We start from the raw sequence: 24624 nt of genomic DNA on the forward strand, positions 1-24624 counted from the left end.
ATGCAGCTCAATATCAAAAAAACAAACAACCCAATCCAAAAATGGGCAGAAGACCTAAATGGACATTTCTCCAAAGACATACAGATGGCCAAGAAGCACATGAAAAGCTGCTCAACATCACTAATTATTAGAGAAATGCAAATCAAAACTACTATGAGGTATCACCTCACACCAGTTAGAATGGGCATCATCAGAAAATCTACAAACAACAAATGCTGGAGAGGGTGTGGAGAAAAGGGAATCCTCTTGCACTGCTGGTGGGAACATAAATTGATACACCTACTATGGAGAAGAGTATGGAGGTTCCTTAAAAAACTAAAAATAGAACTACCATATGACCCAGTAATGCCACTACTGGGCATATACCCAGAGAAAACCATAATTCAAAAAGACACATGCACCCCACTGTTCGTTTCAGCACTATTTACAATAGCCAGGTCATGGAAGCAACCTAAATGCCCATCGACAGACGAATGGATAAAGAAGATCTGGTACATATATACAATGGAATATTACTCAGCCATAAAAAGCAACGAAATTGGGTCGTTTGTAGAGATGTGGATGAATCTAGAGACTGTCATACAGAGTGAAGTAAGTCAGAAAGAGAAAAACAAATATCGTATATTAATGCATATATGTGGAATCTAGAAAAATGGTACAGATGAACCGGTTTGCAGGGCAGAAACTGAGACACAGATGTAGAGAACAAACGTATGGACACCAAGGGGGGAAAGTTTTGGGCGGCAGGGGGCGGGGGGTGGGGCGTGAACCGGGCAATTGGGATTGACATGTATTCACTGTTGTGTTTAAGATGGATAATAAATAAGAACCTGCTGTATAAAGAAATGAATAAAATAAAATTCATGAAATAAATAAAACTAAAAAAACAAACAACAGCAGCCAAAAAACCCCAGTATCTTTAGCCTCCAAATTACTGATGTAGCTTACACTTTTCTGAGACTAAAGTGTTAATTAAAGCCAGCTGCAACCCATCCTACTGAGTGAACTTAACATATGATATATGCACTATAAACCTTACATACCTAAAAATCATTTCTAACAAATTCACACTGACATTAACAACAAATACATTTTACCTATTACTTAAGTATATACAGATCCATAAACCGAAACAGGCCTAAAAGGCTTTGGAGAGAGATAAATTTCCCCTGACCTTAAAACATAACCACTGAGCCCCTGTCGGTTTTGCTAGATTCCAAGCAGCAGATTTTGCTTGGAATTTGATTTATTCACTCTGCTTTATTTTACATTTACTTATTCCTTGTACCTCATATAATATCGTACATCTACTTGTTGTTTGGTTTGTTGTCTGTCTCCCTGTTAAATTGTTAGCAGAAGCTAAGTGTCTTTGTTCACTGCTATATTCACAGTGTCGAGAACATAGCCTGGCATATAGTAAATGCTCAATAAATATTTGGGGATGGATGGATAAAGACTCTGGAACTCAATATCTACGGTGTAAGGCATAAGTCTACTGATTCTTATGAGTATAAGAACAGCACTGCTTCATCTCCAAGCCTGTTTTTGAATTACATACATCAAATGCCATTAATGAATGCTGAGTAACCTCCTCGCTCAGAAAAATACACACGTACACCTGGGCAGGAATATCCTAGAAGCCATGAGAACACCAGATATTACCTATTTTATGTCGGGGGCAGGAATGAAAATGCAGCAAAGCCAGTGTAGAGTCGACTCCCCCAGTTCTCACTGTGGTGTGAGAGGAAGTCAGATAGTGAGAAGAGTAATGGACACTTACTTGTTCGCTCTCATGCCTTCTCTCCGGGTGGCCAATCCCTCTGCAACCAGAGATTCTGCAATGTTTTCCCCATTGGTATCTGAGGAGGAAAAAAGAGGTGTGAATCTTGTGTTTAAATCCATCTCCAATAGCAAGAGAGCTCTCATGGGACCACTTTCACCCGTAGCTCTTCAAGGAATGATGTTGCCAGAGAACAGGACAAGGCAGCAAGGTAGGGTTGGGTTTTCCAAAAAACCTCTTCTCCCCCAAAATGTCTAGTCTCTAGGACCCAGAGGTCTATAAATCTTCTCTGGACTAATTTTCTAGTGTATCTCCTCAGCCAAAGGCAATCTCAGGAACTCCAGGAGACTGACAGGGAAGCAAGACACATGCAGCAGCCCAGGAAAGGATAACTAACACTGACCTAAGGAGGAGAGGCCTGGCACCAAATGCAAATTCTGCCGCTTAATAGGTCTTTCAGCATCTTGATACACGTACTCATCTATAAAATGGGAAGAGTACCTGCCGAGATGGGTTCTTGTGAGAATTAAATGTGTGTAAATCGCCAAGCACAGTGCCAAGCACACGGCAGGAATTCACACAACAGATTCAGAAGGCAGCCCCCCCACCTGGACAGTCAGACAGATTCACCTAGGACTGCCTACAATGTTTCACACTGGCAAGTCCAGTTCCTCTCAGGATGTCCTGTTCTCTGCTCCAAGAGGCCACCAAGACAAGCAGGCCACACCATTTGACAAACACTTTCTCCTAGTCTCAGAGATGCAGGGGACAGCATCTCGATTTCCAATCTCACATGGCAGCCTTCAGAGCAGGCAAGAAAAATGAAGTGAAACATAAAACACAAGCTGATTAGGCGCCCCCTGAGCACTTGAAACGTTAATTGCATTTCCACGCTACTGAAAAAGCTTTTAGGCGCTCTGTATTCTCTTAAATCCCTGCTTGTCAGCCAAAATGATAAAAGAAGACAGCTATGAGGGAATCACCACATAAAAATCTTTAATACAGCAGAGAACAAGCTCCTAGATAAACTGAAACACAGCAGTCTAGCTGATAGGTAACGTCAGCATAGAATAAAATTCTCTAAGGTTTATGTATTCAGTACACTATACATAGACTTTCGCAAGCAACAACAAGTTTACATACCACCCCCAAACTCAACCTAAATGCCTTGCCATTAGCCCTGTCCAAATTTCTGAAGCACATAAGCCCCTGTTCCTACTGCCAAAAAAAAAAAGTTGAGATGAATGCTGTTCACGCAAAGAACGTTCAGGTTCTGAAGCTGGGCGTGGATCACAAAAACCTTTCCACTGAGGTTACTGCTGAGGCCCGACACAGACACACACAGCTACCTGACATCAGTAAATATTACATTGGTTCTTTCGAAGCAACAGGAATAATCCCACAGAGTGGAAAGTCAAAAGGAAAGACTCCACAATGATGGGGAAAGTTGCGCAGTAAGGTGCCAAGAGGTCGGGGGTAGAAAGAACGAAGGCCTGGTACAAACAAGGCGAACGGCCATAAACTCTCCAGTCAACAGGCAAACGCAACAGCTCTTGGACAGCTCCTTGGCACAGAGCACTTTGAAAGGGCTGCTGGCTGGCCCACTTCTAAATGAGTTCATTGCTCCTTCAAAAGGGAGAAAAATACAATTCTCTGGGCCAAACTCCCAAAGAAGGTAACAAAATGTGGTGGATAGAATACTGAAAACAGGGAATTTGTAGGGAAAAGATCTGATGCTTGCTTATTACTAACCAAGGTATGATTGTGATCAAGTCACAATTGGGGCTGGTACTCAGAGCAGGTGGGTGACTATATTTTCTCCAAAAGTTGAAGACTAATCAATCATCTCTCTCTCTTTTTTTTAATAAGTTCTGGGTTAACCACAAACTCTCAAATTCTGTCATTCTCCTCCATCATAAAAAGAGTAGCCACGGGGCTTCCCTGGTGACGCAGTGGTTGAGAGTCCGCCTGCTGATGCGGGGGACACGGATTCGTGCCCCGGTCCGCGAAGATCCCACATGCCGCAGAGCGGCTGGGCCTGTGAGCCACGGCCACTGAGCCTGTGCGTCTGGAGCCTGTGCTCCGCAACGGAAGAGGCCACAACAGTGAGAGGCCCGCGTACCGCAAAAAAAAAGAGTAGCCACATAAACAACAGGGACTTAGTGTACAGCACATGGAACCATATTCAGTATCTTATAATAACCTATAGTGGAAAAGAATCTGAAGCTACACACCTGAAACACAATATTGTAAATCAACTATAGTTAAATAAATTCTTTATCTATCTACATATAGCAAAAGAAAATCTTTTTTCTAAACAAAAAAAACAAAAGACAAAAAAGAGAGTAGCCATAAAATAGGCTAAATATATAAACACTAATTAATTAGCTAAGGCACTGTTTCATTACAGTTGATAGTGAGAATTGGTTAAAGTATCTGAGTGAAAATATTAAACTTTAAGCCATTTAATCCTTTAAAACTGAAAGATGTAGATGATTTCAATCATTCTTTCGGTAATTTTTTTTTTTTTTTTTTTTTTTTGCGGTACACGGGCCTCTCACTTTTGTGGCTTCTCCCGCTGCGGAGCACAGACTCCAGACGCGCAGGCTCAGCAGCCATGGCTCACGGGCCCAGCCGCTCCGCGGCACGTGGGATCTTCCCAGACCAGGGCACGAATCCGTGTCCCCTGCATCGGCAGGCGGACTCTCAACCACTGCGCCACCAGGGAAGCCCCTTTCGGTAATTATTTATCAATCACCTCCTATGCGCCAGATTCTATTAAACACACTAGTACATTAACATGCTAAATTACATCCACTCTGTAATTTGCGTCAGTTTGAAAAACAAACTTTCTAAAAACAACTTTAAATTTTAAATGTCAGCTCCTCTTACCTTAAATAGACTTTTTTATAGTAGGAGACTAAGGCTATTTAAATGAACACTTACAGGCGGTCTCTCCATAGAGATATCTGTACCAAAAAAATGTTCTATAGTCCAGTGAGGTGTCTTGTCCGGTAACAGAAGATTGACCAGCTCTTACAGAATTGTATTATTTTGGGTAATGAAATTCTCGAACAATTGCATTTTGAAGACAGTATACTTCTATTTGTCTTACATTCTTTCTAGCCAGTAGCCCTCCAACAATAATGCTTAAGTGTTTTATTACCTACTATATTATTTGAATTATGGGTAAAAGGCAAATTTATTTACTTCTCTTTTTGAAAAGATTCCATATTATTTCTATAATTTCCCAATCAGGATGCAGATAGCCATTTGCTAAAAGGGCTGTTTCTCTACTGGGTAAATTGGACAAGAAGGCTCCAAGGTCATCCACAACTCACTTGTCTAAGACCTCTACACTTAAAATCAGAATCCTAAAAGGATATTGTTAGCCTTATCATATACCCTGCTTGCTTACTTCCAGCTTACTAGTCACCCAAGGCAAATAGATTATCTAAAGCAGCTCAGTTAGAAGGCTAGTTTACCAAGAATCACAGGAAACTTTAAAAGGTGTCTGCTCCCAAATAATCCAGATGAATATAAGTGTTCCTGTTCATCTGACTGCTTTATGGAAAACATTCTACCATTCTTTCAATGTCCTATTTCTGTTCAAACTCCATTGTGCAATCTCACTCTCCCTCTACCTAATGCAAAAAAGACCAGAACACCTAATATCCTATAAGCTATCTGGCCCAGCTGAACAACAGGCACACACACATATTTATTGAGTGCATTCTCTGTGCTGGAGCGAGATGCTTTACACATACCATCTCTTTAAACTCTCTGTATAACTTACAAATGAAACTAGGGCTTAGAAAGGTTCAGTTACGGGTTAAGTAAGAGTACATGGTAGAAGAGCCAGGAATCCACACCTACACCACTCTAAAGCCTGTGTTCTTTCCATTCCATTCCAAGTCATGTGGCTTACAGAAAACCACAAGCCCTACAAATCGTCCTTTCCTAAAGAGAGCCCCCAGGAGGAGAAGAAAAGCCACAAGATAGATAAAGCAAATAGAAGATGCAATAGGAAATCTATAGGAATTCAATTAGCACTCTGACCTAGAAGCACAGAGCCAATGAGTTCCACAGGCTGACAGCCTAAATACAGGGGAAAATAATTCTACGCTTACACGCACACCTAAACCAAGCCAGGAAATCGGGCACAGGAGTAAACTAGGAGCAGGAGTACCAGGGCACCTACATGCCACGAGCTCTGTGCACTTCCAATGAGACCTACAGCCAACACTCCCAGAGCGACCTCCGCCAGATGAAAACCAGTCTTTGGAGGAACTTCAGACTTGGAGAAAAATGAGTACCTTTCCCCCTTGGTACTCACCTTTTCCAAGGTAGATCATGCCATACTCTCGCCCCTGGGGAGTCTTGTTTTCTATCGTGAAGCAGACTTCCTTCCCAATCAGCTTCTTCCGAAGGAACTCTCGAGCAGGAAATGCCCAGGGCTGAAAGATAAAATAAACATGTTCAAGAACTAGGCAGTTCTCACACGGCACAATCAACATCCAAGCAACTTCACTCTTTCAATAGCCTGGCCATGGCACTAGGCCTTGAGGAGAATATAAATATGAAACATACACAACATGGATCATACGCTTAGGGGTCTCCTAAAAAAGGCAGGTCGAACAGTTGGTTTAACCAGCATGAGCCCTAAAAACAGGCATCATGGTTTCCCAGACACCAGCACTAGGAGTTCCCCCCATGCCCACCCCTCCACCACCCCCATCACTGTCTACTCTCTAGCTGTCTGCTGTCTACTGTCTAGCTGGTAAGGGATCAGCTTGACAATGGTGGTTCTTCCCTGTCCCTCATTAAAGACCCATATACAAGGAGTGAGCCACACATCCACAATGGGTACAGAGTCTGCATGTGATCTCAAGATACTGTGCAGGGACTTCCCTGGTGGTGCAGTGGTTAAGAATCCGCCTACCAATGCAGGGGACACAGGTTTGATCCCTGTTCCGGGAAGATCCCATGTGCCGCGGAGCAACTAAGCCCGTGCGCCACAACTACTGAGCCTGCGCTCTAGAGCCTGCGAGCTGCAACTACTGAAGCCCACGCACCTATAGCCCGTGCTCCTCAATGAGAGAAGCCACGGCAATGAGAAGCCCGCGCACCACAATGAAGAGTAGCCCCCGCTCTCCACATCTAGAGAAAGCCTGCGCGCAGCAAGGAAGACCCAAAGCAGCCAAAAATAAAAACAAAAATATATATATATATATATATAAAAAGATACTGTACAAAGGGATGGTTTTACCCCATCACTTTGGGATGGTACAGACAAACGGAGATGTCTCCTCTGAAGCAGCACCGTCATAGTCAGTGGTCACTAGCACTTGAATTTACAGTCTGGACCTAGCTCAGTGCCCCAAGTTCCCTTAGAACAGAAATGAGGAAGGAGAGGGTAAGAGCTCAAGGAGTACATGATCTGCAGAAGTTCGTGTGCAGGAACAATGCAGCGTATAAAAGGGCAGAGTGGTATATGTCTATCACCAATTGGAGCCACAGAACTGGACTACACATAGTAAAGGCAAAACAGTTATCAGTGACCTGAAAAGGAAGCGCCTGCCAACCTTTTCAGTCCATGAAGATTATTCCATGGGGTTAGCCAAGAAGCTTTTCTAGAAGAAAAACATCCATGACTTCCCAGAAACCAGAAGCCAGTTTAAATGTGGCAGTCTACCAACCCACTGGGCTGGTATTCACAAAACCAGTACTGTTAGACAACGACAACCGTGGATAGTTCTAGGAAGAACTAATCCTGAGTAAGTGCTCTTGAAGACACAAAAACAAGCTTATCCTCATTCATCTAATGCGCTCTCTTCAAAGTGCCAACAAGCAAAAGAACCAATCACTCAATGGCAATATGGAGTTCACCACATTTTAATCTCCCATTTCTACCCCTCTCCTCATTCATAATAATGAAAACAGATACTGTGACCAAAGAGTATGATGACTGATAATGAGCCCAACTACCAGCCACATCACGGAAATAGCACTAAACCAATTAACACAGCCTCACACATTTTTATCACCTTAGTGACCCGCTTCCTCAGCTATAGATCTAATGTCTAGGCTTCAGTTTTGAGTAATACACTAATACCTAAAATTCAGTAAAACATTGCTTTCCTAAATGTAAAGCTCTGACAAAACAAAGTACTCCTAAAGGAAGCCAAGACTTCGGTAAAAATTCATTTATCAAGGGTCAGTTCACAAGGAAATAGCTAACCCCTGTGGGGAAACCTCCAACTTCTACCGACTAGGCAGAATTACTAAAAGCTTTTAAGGCTTGAGGAAGGAGCACCCTTGTCTCAGGACCTCATGTTTTACAGCTGGTCAGTCACTGGGCAATAAGAGAAAGCTACACTGGAGGTCCTGAAAAGGACATACACCTTATCCTAGAGAAAGGTAACCTAGCTTCTTTAATATTCCAGCCTTCTCAAGTTGTGTTCCATCCAGAGTCAGGCAAATTCAATAAATGGACAAGATACGAGCTATGAAGAGAGGCGATTAGAAGATTCAGGAAAGCGAGTGACCGCATCACTCCTGCCGAGGGCAACAGAGCACTCCAGGAGAGAATCCTGTGCAGGTGTCCACACAGAGCACAGCCAGCAGAAGGCTACCTAAAGGGGAAGGCCATCCCAGCAGAGCCTCCCAGAACAACTCTACGTATACAGAAACTGACTCAAAGCGTTCATCACATTAGGGACACAATGACCCAATAGAAAGAATCACTGGTCTGGTCAAATGATGTGCCAGAGCTCCACCTAGGAAGCAACGGCTGTTAAGTAGCTGAGACTCAAAACTGCCTCTTCCCTTTAGAATGCCCAATGGCAGGTGATCTAGCAGCTTGCTCTCCACTCCCAGACCCATGCAAGGTTCTGGTGTCTACCACGACAAATGGAATTTTAATTCCCATCTTTTCTTTGCACCAGGTAGACTCCCAAACTACTGAAACAAGATTAAATCCCACAACAATGTAAACCCTCAAAGCTAGCTACTTTTGTACTTGGCCCAGTGCTCCATCATCCCACTGTCCCACCTGCGCATGTAATTAATCCCTCTCTGCTGCAACCACGCCACCACCCCAACTTTCAAAAGCTCCACTGAATGTAGAACGACTGTGACATTCATTTCTGTATTTCACATGAAACCAACATACAGCTTCACGTACAATGAGAGCTCAAGAAATCTGTGGGAAATAAATATATAATTCCCACAGTGCCCATCAATGCAGTTATCTAGGCTGCGTAGAGTAGCTAGGCAATGCTGGGGATTAGGCTGGAACAGGGCAGTATGGTTGGGGACACACAGCAGAGCTACTTTTATTGTCACGGGACTTAGGAGAGAGCTAAGTTTCTCTGAAAGCAGATATGAAAGAAGGCGGAGAATAATCAAGTGCATGATATTTGGAACAGTGATACAAAGGGAAGCAAATAAGCAATCATGTCCTTGACTCTGTTTGAATGTGACAAAACTAGACATGCTCCAAAACAACAGAAAGCCAGAGAGAAAGTAATGCTACATTCCACAATCCACTGATCCACAAAAGGAGACGCTCGGGTTCTTTTCCTCATTATTCACTGTACACCTGCTTTGTGTCAGGCACTGACGAGGAAGAAAAACACAGATGTCCCTCCCCTCGAGGAGCCGACACCAAGTACAGAGACATATAAACATGGAATAGGGTGACAGCACAAAAAAGGGATGATGAAAGGTGATGTCAGGTGTGACTTCTCCAGAGGATGAATCACCAGGGCACAAGGAGGAGACGGAGCTTCCGCTGGAGGAGGCAGTTGAGCCAAGGCATGAGCAGGCAGGACTCAGGTGGCCTGTTAGGAGACCCGAACACTTCCTCAGGGTTGGGACTTAGCATCCCAGAAGGGGTTCAGTAAGAGAAGACTAAAAGTCAAATCACAAATGGGACTGTAACCCAGGCTAAGGCATTTAAATTTGTCCAGCACTAATGAGGAATCACTGAAGTATCTGGCAGTAATACTGAGCCAGGGGAAAAAAATGACATTATATCTCAAAAACATCTGAGAGCATACAGAGAAAGAATCAGAGGGAAGGAAAATGAAGGCAGAAAGACTGTTATCTTAATATTCCAGAGTTGAACAAAGCACTCTCTCAGAGTTGAACAAAGAACAATAGCAATTGTAATGAAGTTTCGAGAAGAGAGATTTTGAAAGAGCAGAATCTCTAGGTCTCGATAAAAGCCTGCAGGTCGGCGGGGGTGTCTGGAATTGGGTTACCACTTGGCGTCACTGCTAACTTGAGCCAGAGCACCTTCAAGGGCATGGTGGGGGGAAAACCAAATCACAGCAGGGCAGGGAGAGACTAGATTACTGCACACAGAAATAGTGGCTGTGGCTGACAAAGGGTGAAATCTGTAGCTCTCAAATACTTCAGGTCACAGGGACCTTTGAAGAGTTACTAGGAGAAACTGAGTTGCTCTGGAAGAGACAAAAACCACTAGGCTGTATAAATATATGAAACTCCAATGAGAGCAGGGATCAGATTACATGGTATTCTTTCAGGTGGGATAGTTCTGGTAAGATTTTATTGTACTGTTACATGGGCTACAGCTAAGATACTTCAGAACAAGCTCCAACTGGCCTTGATTCTCATCCACAAAACAGAAAATTAAAACCCAACCCTTCTTCCCTACAGGCAACACTGCTTCTTCCTTCTGGGGAAATGAACTTGACTGGCTCTAGCCAACCAGGGTCAACACTCTTCTCCTCTTAGAAGCAGGCAAGCTGTTACACAACACAAAACTGAAAGGGAAAGAACTATTCAAAACGTTGATCAAGAAAAGCACTTAGCACCCAAAATTTGAAAAGTGCTGAGAGAGATGTAATCTTCAGCACTTGGACTAACAGTACGAGAAATGTCTGTAGTAGCAGAAATTAAATAGCACTAGAGATTACCACAGCTAACATTTGTTAAGTAGCTTACAGGCCCATGCTAAACATTCCGCATTATCTTGTTTAATCCTCATTGAACAACCCTGAGGTATAGAGTAACCCAATACTTGTGCTTACTGATAGAGGACCAATGGAAAATAACTGATTTTGTCTATTTAGTCATTATCCCAAGAATCTAATTGCTGCTGATAGAATTTGGGGTGATTTGTCTCTATTTCCTATAACACTGCTTTACTATCTTCTTAATTCAAACAAAATGCTTTTTATTATAGATGAAAAAAACTGCATGTTTTTCCTTAAATGGAAGAACCCCGTGAGCTGCTTTTTTTCCCGCACTTCCATGGGAGAAAACAGCAGACGGAAGCTGAGGTACCAACTTGCCCATCATCATCAAGCTGAGGCAAAAGACAAATAATTAGAATCCAGAAACTTCATTTTTGATAGCCAAAGCACCACTGAAGAAGAGACAAGAACTGATGTTTCAAAGTACAGGAGCCAAGAAGACTGATGGCAGCTGCCTGGAGAGGTAACTTAAGGAGTCCCAGGCAGACCACAAAGAAGGCAAGGTGGCCAGGCATTAGAGATGGGGGAGAAGGGGGCTGGAGGGGATGGTGGAACAAAAGCTCAGAAGCTTGTCAAATCGCCATAACACATGGTTCTTGACAACTACTGAACCACAAGTTGCCCTAAGAAACTGATAACTTCCTCCCTTCAAAATGCATGTTTACACAAAATTTTGCAAACAATTTCATGGGGTTCACAGACGTCCTTAGGACACAGATCCCATATTAACAATCTATAATAAGGCACATTCCTAACATTTATAGTATATGCTACCATTTATGAAAATGAGTGTCTACGGTATAGCACAGTGAACTATATATACTCAATATCTTATAATAACCTATCATGGAAAAGAATCTGAAATACATATAACTGAATCACTTTGCTGTACACTTGAAACTAACACAACATGGTAAATTAACTATACTTCAATTAAAAAAAAGAAAGGAAGAAAAGAAAATGAGTGTCTGCTTGTATAGGTGATAAATGCCTCTGGAGATTCAAGCCTGCCGTAACACCAGTAGTCTCCTGGGAGAAGAACTAGATTTTTCACTGTGCATCCTTCTGAATTTTGAAGGTAAATGAAGAATTCAAACATAAATAAAAGAGCTCTGCCATAACTAATGCCAACGTCAAACAGAGGAGACTACCTAGGAAATGTACTAACCTGTTTCCAGAGAAAGAGGCATGAAACACTGATAAACCTGAAAAGGCTCTAAACCTACGGGAAAGTGTATGACGGAAAGAGACTGGGATTACTGGGATTAAAGGTAGTGAATGTATAAACTGAAGCAAGCCACTGTTGATTTGTCATCAATCCTGTGATATAAAAATACTTGAAATAAGGAGCCTACTTCAAGATGGCAGAGGAGTGAGACGTGGACATCACCTTCCTCCTGACAAATACATCAGAAATACATCTACATGTGGAATAACTCCTACAGAACACCTACTAAACGCTGGCAGAAGACCTCAGACTTCCCAAAAGACAATAAACTCCCCACGTACCTGGGTAGGGCCAAAGAAAAAAGAAAAAACAGACAAAAGAATAGGGACGGGACCTGCACCTCTGGGAGGGAGCTGTGAAGGAGGAAAAGTTTCCACACACTAGGAAGCCCCTCACTGGCGGACACGGGGGGTGACAGGGGAGAAGCTGCAGAGCCACGGAGGAGAGCACAGCAACAGGGGTGCGGAGGGCAAAGTGGAGACATTCCCGCACAGAGGATCAGGGCCGACCGGCACTCACCAGCCCGAGAGGCTTGTCTGCTCACCCATCAGGGCGGGTGTAGGCTGGGAGCTGAGGCTCGGGCTTCAGAAGTCAGACCCCAGGGAGAGGACTGGGGTTGGCTGCGCGAACACAGACTGAAGGGGGCTAGTGCGCCACAGCTAGCCGGGAGGGAGTCTGGGAAAAATTCTGGACCTACCTAAGAGGCAAGAGACCACTGTTTTGGGTGCGCGAGGAGAGGGGATTCAGAGCACCACCTAAATGAGCTCGAGAAGGGTGCGAGCCGCAGCTATCAGCGCGGACCCCAGAGACAGGCATGAGACGCTAAGGCTGCTGCTACCGCCACCAAGAAGCCTGTGTCCGAGCACAGGTCACTATCCACACCCACCTTCCGGGGAGCCTGTGCAGCCCGCCACTGCCAGGGTCCCGTGATCCAGGGACAACTTTCCCGGGAGAACACACAGCGCACCTCGGCTGGTGCAACGTTACGCTGGCCTCTGCCCCCGCAGGCTCGCCCCGCATTCCATACCCCTCCCTCCCCCCGGCCTGAGTGAGCCAGAGCCCCCGAATCAGCTGCTTCTTTAACCCCGTCCTAGCTGAGTGAAGAACAGATGCCCTCAGGTGACCTACATGCAGAGGCACGGCCAAATCCAAAGCTGAACCCCAGGAGCTGTGCGAACAAAGAAGAGAAAGGGAAATCTCTCCCAGCAGCCTCAGGAGTGGCGGGGTAAATCTCCACAATCAACTTGATGTACCTGCATCTGTGGAATACCTGAATAGACAATGAATCATCCCAAAATTCAGGCGGTGGACTTCAGAAGCAACTGTAGACTTGGGGGTTTGCTTTCTGCATCTAATTTATTTCTGGTTTTATGTTTATCTTAGTTTAGTATTTAGACTTTACAATCATTGGTAGATTTGTTTATTGATTTGGTTGCTCTCTTCCTTGTTTTATTTTTAATATATATATATTTTTTCCATTTTCTCTTTCTGTGAGTCTGTGTGTGTATGCTTCTTTGTGTGATTTTGCCTGTATAGCTTTGCTATAAAGAAACACAAGCTTTACCGCGATGAAGAGTGGCTCCCGCTTGCCACAACTAGAGAAAGCCCTCATACAGAAACTAAGACCCAATACAGCAAAAATAAATTAATTAATAAAAACTCCTATCCCCAACATCTTCTTTTAAAAAAAAAAAAAAAAAAAGAAGCACAAGCTTTAAATGATACATTAAACAAGATGGACTTAATTGATATTTATAGGACATTCCATCCCAAAACAACAGAATACACTTTCTTCTCAAGTGCTCCTGGAACATTCTCCAGGATAGATCATCTATTGGGTCACAAATAAAGCATTGGTAAATTTAAAAAAATTGAAATCGTACCAAGTATGTTTTCCGACCACAATGCTATGAGACTAGATATCAATTACAGGAAAAAAACTGTAAAAAATACAAACACATGGAAGCTAAACAATACACTACTAAATAACCAAGAGATCACTGAAGAAATCAAAGAGGGACTCAAAAAATACCTAGAAACAAATGACAATGAAAACACGATGACCCAAAACCTACGGGATGCAGCAAAAGCAGTTCTAAGAGGGAAGTTTAGAGCAATACAATTCTACCTCAAGAAACAAGAAACATCTCAAATAAACAACCTAACCTTACACCTAAAGCAATCAGAGAAAGAAGAACAAAAAAACCCCAAAGTTAGTGGAAGGAAAGAAATCATAAAGATCAGATCAGAAATAAATGAAAAAGAAATGAATGAAACAATAGCAATGATCAATAAAACTAAAAGCTGGTTCTTTAAGAAGATAAACAAAATTGATAAACCATTAGCCAGACATCAAGAAAAAAAAGGAGAACACTCAAATCAATAGAACTAGAAGTGAAAAAGGAGAAGTAACAACTGACACGGCAGAAATACAGGCATCATGAGAGATTACTACAAGCAACTATATGCCAATAAAATGGACAACCTGGAAGAAATGGACAAATTCTTAGAAAAGCACAACCTTCCGAGACGGAACCAGGAAGAAATAGAAAATATAAACAAACCAATCACAAGCACTGAAATTGAGACTGTGATTTAAAAATCTTCCAACAAACAAAAGTCCAGGCCCAGATGGCTTCACAGGAGCAATCTGTCAAACATTCAGAGAAGAGCTAACACCTATCCTTCTCAAACTCTTCCAAAATATAGCAGAGAGAGGAACACTCCCTAACTCATTATACGAGGCCACCATCACCCTGATACCAAAACCAAACAAGGATGTCACAAAGAAAGAAAACTACAGGTGAGTATCACTGATGTACACAGATGCAAAAATCCTCAACAAAATACTAGCAAACAGAATCCAACAGCACATTAAAAGGATCATACACCATGATCAAGTGGGGTTTATTCCAGGAATGCAAGGATTCTTCAATATACACAAATCAATCAATGTGATACACCATATTAACAAATTGAAGGAGAAAAACCACATGATCATATCAATAGATGCAGAAAGTTGTGACATAATAGATGTGACAAAATACAACACCCATTTATGATAAACACCCTCCAGAAAGTAGGCATAAACAGAACTTACCTCAACATAATAAAGGCCATATATGACAAACCCACGGCCAACATTATCCTCAACGGTGAAAAACTGAAACCATTTTCACTAAGATCAGGAAAAAGACAAGGTTCTCCACTCTCACCACTATTTTTTTTTTTTCTTTTTTGCAACATGCGGGCCTCTCACTGTTGTGGCCTCTCCCGTTGCGGAGCACAGGCTCCGGACGCGCAGGCTCAGCAGCCATGGCTCACGGGCCCAGCCGCTCCGCGGCATGTGGGATCTTCCTGGACCAGGGCACAAACCCGTGTCCCCTACATCGGCAGGCGGACTCTCAACCACTGCGCCACCAGGGAAGCCCTCACCACTATTATTCAACATTGTTTTGGAAGTTTCAGCCACAGCAATCAGAGAAGAAAAAGAAATAAAAGGAATCCAAATCAGGAAAGAAGAAGTAAAGCTGTCACTGTCCGCAGATGACATGATACTATACATAGAGAATCCTAAAGATGCTACCAGAAAACTACTAGAGCTAGTCAATGAATTTGGTAAAGTAGCAGTACAAAATTAATGCACAGAAATCTCTTGCATTCCTATACACTAATGATGAAAAATCTGAAAGAGAAATTAAGGAAACAGTCCCATTTACCATTACAACAAAAAGAATAAAATACCTAAGAATAAACCTACCTAAGGAGACAGAAGACCTGTATGCAGAAAACTATAAGAGACTGATGAAAGAAATTAAAGATGACACAGATGGAGAGATGTATCCTGTTCTTGGATTGGGAGAATCAACATTGTGAAAATGACTATACTACCCAAAGCAATCTACAGATTCAATGCAATCCCTATCAAACTACCAATGGCATCTTTCACAGAACTATAACAAAAAATTTCACAATTTGTATGGAAACACAAAAGACCCTGAATAGCCAAAGCAATCTTGAGAAAGAAAAACGGAGCTGGAGGAATCAGGCTCCCTGACTTCAGACTATACTACAAAGCTACAGTAATCAAGACAGTATGGTACTGGCACAAAAACAGAAATATAGATCCATGGAACAGAATAGAAAGCCCAGAGATAAACCCACGCATATATGGTCACCTTATTTTTTATAAAGGAGGCAAGAATATACAATGGAGAAAAGACAGCCTCTTCAATAAGTGGTGCTGGGAAAACTGAACAGCTACATGTAAAAGAATGAAATTAGAACACTCCCTAACACCTTACACAAAAATAAACTCAAAATGGATTAAAGACCTAAATGTAAGGCCAGACACTATCAAACTTTTAGAGGAAAACATAGGCAGAACACTCTATGACATAAATCACAGCAAGATCTTTTTTGACCCACCTTCTAGAGAAATGGAAATAAAAACAAAAATAAACAAATGGAACCTAATGAAACTTAAAAGCTTCTGCACAGCAAAGGAAACCATAAACAAGACCGAAAGACAACCCTCAGAATGGGAGAAAATATTTGCAAATGAAGCAACTGACAAAGGATTAATCTCCAAAATTTACAAGCAACTCATGCAGCTCAATATCAAAAAAACAAACAGCCCAATCCAAAAATGGGCAGAAGACGTAAACAGACATTTCTCCAAAGAAGATATACAGATTGCCAACAAACACATGAAAGGATGCTCAACATCATTAATCATTAGACAAATGCAAATCAAAACTACAACGAGGTATCACCTCACACCAGTAAGAATGGCCATCATCAATGAATCTACAAACAATAAATGGTGGAGAGGGTGTGGAGAAAAGGGAATCCTCTTGCACTGTTGGTGGGAATGTAAATTGATACAGCCACTATGGAGAACAGTATGGAGGTACCTTAAAAAACTACAAATAGAACTACCATGCGACCCAGCAATCTCACTACTGGGCATATACCCTGAGAAAACCATAATTCCAAAAGAGTCATGTATCACAATGTTCATTGCAGCTCTATTTATAACAGCCAGGACATGGAATCAACATAAGTGTCCATCAACAGATGAATGGATAAAGAAGATGTGGCACACATATACAATGGAATATTACTCAGCCATAAAAAGAAACAAAATTGAGTTATTTGTAGTGAGGTCGATGGACCTAGAGTCTGTCATACAGAGTGAAGTAAGTCAGAAAGTGAAAAACAAATACCATATGCTAACACGTATATATGGAATCTAAAAGAAAAAAGAATGGGTCTGAAGAACCTAGGGGCAGGCAAGGAATAAAGACGCAGACTTGGAGAATGGACTTGAGGACATGGGGAGGGGGAAGGGTAAGCTGGGACAAAGTGAGAGAGTGGCACGGACTTATATATACTACCAGATGTAAAATAGATAGCTAGTGGGAAGCAGCCGCATAGCACAAGGAGATCAGCTCAGTGCTTTGTGACCACCTAGAGGGGTGGAAGGGAGACACAAGAGGGAGGAGATATGGGGATATATGTTTATGTATAGCTGATTTACTTTGTTATACAGCAGAAACTAATACACCATTGTAAAGCAGTTATACTCCAATAAAGATGTTTTAAAAAAAAAACTTGAAATATACAGAAAAGAAAGAGTACATCAAATGTGCAGTCAAGGAGGAGACTGGGCTATAACCTGGGTCCACAGCCTCTGGGAGGGGAAGCACCTACCTCATCCGGGGTGTCTTTTGCATCAGGTTGTGTGGCAGCTGCCCTGCGGGCAAGGTTTCCAGCGCGAATGTTGCTAAGGTTGATCTGCCTCTCTGGAGGAGGCCCACCACGAGGCTGCCCGCGCACAATGATGGCACACCCTGAGAGGACCTAGATAAGGGGGAAAACAGAGAAAATTAGCCGTCTAAAGGTAACATCACCACAATACGATGGTCCACTCCTGTATCCCCAACATCTAGAAAACTACTCGGCCTCTTGAAGGCACTCAAATATTTGCTGGATGACTGAATGAACAAGACTATTTTTAAGTTTATAAGAGAAATACCTACATAAAACCTTGGGCTAGATTCTGAAGTGACTGACCCAGCAATACAAATAAGAATTACACAAAATGATAGAAGACTCAAAATAGACTAGGGTGAAGAGGCATGCGAGACATGGAGATAACCTTTGTAATTTCATCCCAGCAAGCTGACCACCACCTGTGTTCTTTTCAGTATTTAAGAAGTTAATGTCTCCATCCACACGTGCTGTTCTACGGTGGAAAAGGCAAGCAATGGAAGAAGGCCAGAGAAAAGTGGAAGCTGAAGGAAGAAGCCCCGACACGCCAGCCACACCAGCCAGAAGGAGCCGAGGATTCCCAGGGCTAACGTGGAGGCAGTGCAGCCAGAGTCCAGTGCTCACACTTCCTCTGTAGACAGTGCTCAGACTCTAGGCTAAGAGAGAAATACAGAAGAGAGAATCTAGAAACCCCACGCCCTTGGTGATTACAACAGGGGCATCGAAGAAGCACCTTAAAGCTCCCAAGTCCAGCAGCTCCTTCCCTCTCTCTCTGAAGGATGCCAGGCATAAAACCCACTTGGCACCTATGGAATGAGCTCTAAAGCTCACTTAAAATATTTGCGGGGGGAAGAAGAAAGGATTTCACGTGGGAGAAGAGAAGAGACGGCACACAGAAAAACATGAGAATCATCGCCCAAGCTATTCAAATTCTTCGCTCAGCGAGGCACGATTCAATCAACAGGGAGCCTTGAGCACTGGCTTCACAAGAGCTGAAAGGCTCAATCCCACCTTCAAAACAAGAAAAAGCTGCTGAATGAAAAGTTAGTAGATGGAAGGTTGGAGAGTCCTGCCAATGCAGAACTCCGCGGCAGACAAGACCACGGAGTTTTCTGTAAAGGGAACAGTCCTTGGAAAGGAAGCTGACTCAAAGGAAGAAAGGAAGGAATATGAAGGAAGCCACTTTGATATGCATTTGCTTAGCTGACTTGTCTCCCTCACCTCTCCACCTTAACTCATGCTCTAAATCGTGGATTATTAATATAAATACAGAAGTGCATTAAACATATATGTACATCTTAAAGAATAAGAAGCAAACAACTATGTAACCACCACCCAAGTTAATTACCAAAACACTAGCAGAACCTTAGCTCCCCTGTGTCCCTCTCTACTCCCAGCCCCGTCTCCTGACCGCCACCACTATCCTGACCATTGTGATAACCCCTCCTTCCATGCTTTTCTGTACAGTGTTACCATTTACGTATACATCTCTATGCAATATGGTGGTTTTGTTTTTCCTATTTCTGAACTCTTAAACTGAGTCTACTGTGTGTACCCAACAGTGACTTGCTTCTTCTGCCCTTTTTTTGGGTGAAACTCATTCATGCCAGAACACTAGTTTATTCACTTTTGTGGCTGTACAGTATTCCATTGTATGAATCTACATAGTCCAACAAATATACATAGTCCAATTTTTTTTTAATTAGTGCTAAGATTAACATCTCATTATCCCCAATACCTCAAGCATATAGACCTTGGTCTAAATGGTTCCTCCGTGGCTACACCATGACACACATAACGAAAGACTGTCTTCCTTACCTAGCTACAAGTCATGCTTTTCATTTTTATCCTTTGTGATCGAGTGTTACCAGCAATTAAACCCTACAGCTTCCAACCAAACAGTCTTGCTTACAGCCTTTCTTGAGAACCCATGTCCTGGACATCATCCCAGGGATCTGACATTCTAAAAAGACAAGCCCTCAAACAAAGCAAAACCAAAGAAGAGATATACTAGGGCACAGGATGGCTGATGTCCCTGAAATGAGAAGGGACAAAGGAAGAACAGGAAAAGAACCTGGAAATGATTCATTTACAGTCAATTCTTCACACGTGGCGGAAGAATAGCACATTTTTGAATAACTGCCTTGAAATCATTCATGTACAGACCGCAACGGGACTGAGAAGCATAGAGCATACAAAGCAGAGCACCCGTCTCAAAGGGCTATTCCTTGATTTTTGTCAAGTTTTCACAAAAAGTAATAAAGCACTCCCAGGAGACCCAGTACCTCTTGGGAAGCCCAGCTGGAAACTCATGTTGGCTAACCAGTGAGCACTGACCCAGGCTAAGAAACAATCCTTATTTCTCAAGTCTGGTGAAACCCGCTGAAAAGCTCAAGAATAGAATGACTGATGAGTACCCTCTTATTCCCCCTAAATATCAGCAAGGTGTTACCTCTAATGCCTTGACCTAGTAAAGTAGATCCCTGGGGGACAGTGGGTCTATAACTATTATCCCGGGCCCATTAAGGGCTTTAGTGAACAACTTGTACAAAGGAATTTTGAAAAACCTCATTTGTACACTCTCCCCTTGCCCTGAAAGCTATTCTGAAGACTGCTGTCAGAGCTTCTTTGCATTACTGCACCAAATATGCCATTCAGACAACAGTCAGTACTTGAATTAATATTAGAGAGAGGTGATTTTATAGGCAGCACAACACCTTTTATACTATTGAGGATACAAATGCAAACAGCAGCCACCAAGTCAACCTCCCAAGCAACAAGGACAGATATTCACTGTGGCAGGTACTGCTATTCCTGTTCCCCCAGGAGGAGAGGACTGGCATGGCTACATCTTTCCTCTGAAACTCTCTCCCCCTCATTCATTTGGCCACAGCCTTGGCGATGAGATAGGAAAAGACTGTCTGCAGACCATTATGGAAGGAAGAGACCTGTCTATATGGGAAGAATTTGTTTCCTTCCTATTATTTATAGGAACTGAAATAGTTCAAAACACACTCCACCTCCTTTTTTGCTCTCCCCATTTCATCTTCCAAGTACTGTTCAACTCCCTCCACCTGCCTCACTTATCAAGTCTTTATTCAAGTTCTTCCTCAATAAAAATATTTAATGGGCTTCTCTTGTCTAAGGTTCCCCACCAAATAAAGTCAAGGGAAAGACCTTCTGGGGGAAAAATACTTAAAATGTCTTTATTTTGGGGGGACTGTGTTTGGTCTTCATTGCTACACGCAGGCTTTCTCTAGTTGCAGTGAGTGGGGCTACTCTTCTTTGTGGTGCGCAGGCTTCTCATTGCGGTGGCTTCTCTTGTTGCGCAGCACGGGCTCCAGGTGCGCGGGCTTCAGTAGTTGTGGCACGTGGGCTCAGTAGCTGCAGCACATGGGCCCCTAGAGCGCACGGGCTTCAGTAGTTGCGGCGCGCGGGCTCAGTAGTTGTGGCACGTGGGCTTAGTTGCTCCACGGCATGTGGGATCTTCCAGGACCAGGGATTGAACCCATGTCCCCTGCACTGGCAGGCAGATTCTTAACCACTGCGCCACCAGGGAAGTCCTTTAAAATGTCTTTAGGTAAAATATGAAAAAGACCAAGGGTCTATATATCAAACTTAACTTGTATCTCATATGGCATGAAAACAAGTCATTTTTCCTCTGTAAATCACAAGACCTAACATCTGAAGTTGATTACTTATAATTTTATCCATTGATTGAGCCATTTATTTATTCATTCATTTATTAATTCAACACAAATTTATTGAGTACCTTCTATATGTCAGGCATTGTTCCAGGCAAGTAACATACTTCAGTGAAATAAAACAGACAAAAATGTCTGCTCTTGGAGACAGGGGTAATTGTTCTGCCAAAGCTGTACTGATTCATGTTGCAAACTTTCATGGATGCAGTAATTATCATTAATTGCTAATTTATAGGGCATAGAAAGCAAGTCATATGGTAACTGCTTTATCCAATTATATTAATAAAATGACATATTCTAGAAAAATGATCTTAGCCCTACCTGATACAGCAGGAGGCTTGTGAAAACAGCTGTCAAAACGAGTCAGTGTGATTGAGGTTATGAATTAGACAGTTTTCATCTCTGACAATAAAGGCTGCAGAGAGACGTGGTGTGATTCAGAGGACCTGGCTTCAGGGCACAAGTTGGATGGTGACAAAGGCTGAAACAAGCCAGCTGAGAAGGAAAATGGGGACTCAAACTGCTCAAACCCACTAATAGGTTTACTGGGAGATTTACCTACAGTGAAACACTTTATGGGCAGCTATTAAAATACTGCACAGCAACAGGAACACCACCTTAAATCTTCACTAGATACTGATAAATGACTTGGTTTAACTCTTAAGCCCCTAGACCACAAACACCAAAAGATAGAAAACTTCTTATACAAAAACCTACCCAGGGCTTCCCTGGTGGCGCAGTGGTTAAGAATCCACCTGCCAATGCAAGGGCCACGGGTTCTAGCCCTGGTCCAGGAAGATCCCACATGCCGCGGAGCAGCTAGGCCCGTGAGCCATGGCCACTGAGCCTGCGCGTCCGGAGCCTGTGCTCCGCAACGGGAGAGGCCACAACAGTGAGAGGCCCGAATACCGCAAAAAAAAAAAAAAAAAAAAAAAAAGGGCAAGGATTTGAACAGATATCTATCCAAAGAAGATAGACAAATGGCCAGTAAGCACATTTATTATTAGTCATAAGGGAAATGCAAATCAAAACCACGATGACATATCACTTCATAGCCACAAGGGTGGCTATAATCAATAAAACAGACAATAACAAGTGTTGACAAGAATGTGGAGAAATTAGAACCTTAATACATTGTTGGTGATGCAATCACTTTGGAAAACAGTCTGGCAGTCCCTCAAAAGTTAAACATAGAATTATCATATGACCCAGAAATTTCACTCCTAGGTACAAAGCCAAGAAAAATAAAATACATGTCCACATAGATTTTGTACACAAATGTTCATGGTAACATTACTCATAAGAGCCAAAAAGAGTAAAAACAATCCAAATGTCCATCAAGCGACAAACAGATAAGCAAAATCTAGTATAACCATAAAATGGAATATTATTCAGAAATAAAAAGAAATGAAGTACTGATTGATGCTACAACATGGATAAATCTTGAAAACATTATGCTAAGTGAAAGAAGCCAGACAAAAAGCCACATATTGAAATGATTCCATTTATATGAAATGTCCAGAACAGGCAAATCTATAGAGACAGAAAGTAGATCTGTGGTTCTCAAGGGCTGGAGGGAGAGAACAGGGAGTGACTGCTAGTAAGTCCAGGGTTTCTTTTTCTTTTAAGTACCAATGAAAACTGTTCTAGAATTAGACAGTGGCAACAGTTGTGTGAGTAATTTTATGGTATGTGAATTTATTTAAATTAAAAAAATTAAGATCCAATATGGAAGTACAAAAATATGACATAAAATGTCTATTTCCACAGGGGTATTTCCATATCTTGTAGGAAGATTAGACCCTTAGCTGAACAACACTAACAAAAGTTTTTTAAAAGGCAGCCTACTCAGACCCAAAATTCAGGCATGGGGATTCACAACAGAATGAAGGGCTTCTGTAAACTTTCAAGTCCTCGAGAAATAACAAGATAGAAGTCACGGGAAAGAAGCAGAACTTTAGTGAAATCTACAAAGCCCTAAAAAGGAGAAAGATGGCCAAAAACAATACAAGCTTTTTCTGAGAAACAACACAGCAAGTAGAATGAACTCCTTTCCCTCTGTGGCACAGAAAGGAGAACCAAGAAAATCATTAACAGTCCAAGAACTAAGAACAGGCCATAATGCCATCCAGAAGTCTGCAAAGGCCACAACCCAAAGGCTGCATGTTTAGAGGACAAAGAAGCAGGCCAGCGACTCTTCTCTGGACAAGGTGTTTTCTCCACCTAAAAATACCATCAGGGGACGGGAAAGAACTGTTGTGCACTTTAATGAAGCAAAAAACTCTAAAGAAACGGAATTAAAGCACAAGTAGAACTTAAAAAAAAAAAAAAAAAACTGAGATTGGAGAAAATCTTAGTATATCAGAAAAAATGCTTCCTGGCAGCCAGAGCTGTTGCCTCCACAGGAAGAATCATCTCTTGAAAATTAAAACGTCATTTAGACAAGGAGCAAGCAATCCCAGAAAAGCCTAAGCCGTGTGGTCTGGGAGGTCTTTCCCAGCATATGCGCCAACATGACCGGCTTTTTCTTTCTTTTTCTGGCGAAAGCAAGAGGCAAACCTAAATGAAAGGGCCCAGCATTCAAGCACAATGACCTGGAAGCCCATGGCCTCGTGGCAGGCCATTTCACTTGTGCCAGGCACACCAGCTCTTTCAGGAGAGACAATCCAGGGCCAGCTGTACCATGAATTGGGCCTCAGTTTGGAAAGAAGCAAGTTCAAATCCCAAGGGGACTCTAACGATCACCTGCAGAGAGAGGGCAGCTAACCGAGAGCATCTAATCAAGGCCCTTTTATTTTACAGATGAAGAATCTGCAAATGAGACAGGCTAAAGTACTTTTGCTTAAAATAAAACTGATGGCAGAGCAAGTACTAGACCTGAAGTCCCCAAACCTGATGTTCTACTATGACACAGGAAGAAACAAGCATTTGGGGAGTTGCTATCTGTTAAAACGGTAGGTGAGGTTACCTACTGATTAAATCTTTTCCTCAGTTAAAAATCTCCATTTCCGTGTGCCAGCAGAGCAGGTGTCAGAGACTAAATCACTAAGCCAGCAAAGCTTCCATGAGCTGGCTCCCCAAACCAAATCAACACTTATTAAACACTACCATATGCAGGGAAAGCAGACTTGC

General features: G+C 42.5%; 1 protein-coding gene across 2 annotated transcripts in view; it reads right to left on the reverse strand.

Annotated features, from left to right (window-relative positions):
* The window catches only part of SND1 (staphylococcal nuclease and tudor domain containing 1), a 419010-nt gene that overhangs the window by 372600 nt on the left and 21786 nt on the right, over positions 1-24624 (reverse strand). For both annotated transcript variants that reach the window (XM_027102041.1, XM_027102042.1), the window contains exons 2-4: positions 17729-17878; positions 6117-6237; positions 1781-1859 (exon numbers count right to left, since the gene is read on the reverse strand). In XM_027102041.1, the coding sequence (XP_026957842.1) occupies positions 1781-1859; positions 6117-6237; positions 17729-17878 (350 nt within the window). The remainder of the gene's footprint in view (positions 1-1780; positions 1860-6116; positions 6238-17728; positions 17879-24624) is intronic.

This window comes from Aethalodelphis obliquidens, unplaced genomic scaffold (genome assembly GCF_003676395.1).
Source record: "Aethalodelphis obliquidens isolate GAN/ISIS:26980383/991018 unplaced genomic scaffold, ASM367639v1 scaffold5, whole genome shotgun sequence".
NCBI classification, from domain to species: domain Eukaryota; kingdom Metazoa; phylum Chordata; class Mammalia; order Artiodactyla; family Delphinidae; genus Aethalodelphis; species Aethalodelphis obliquidens.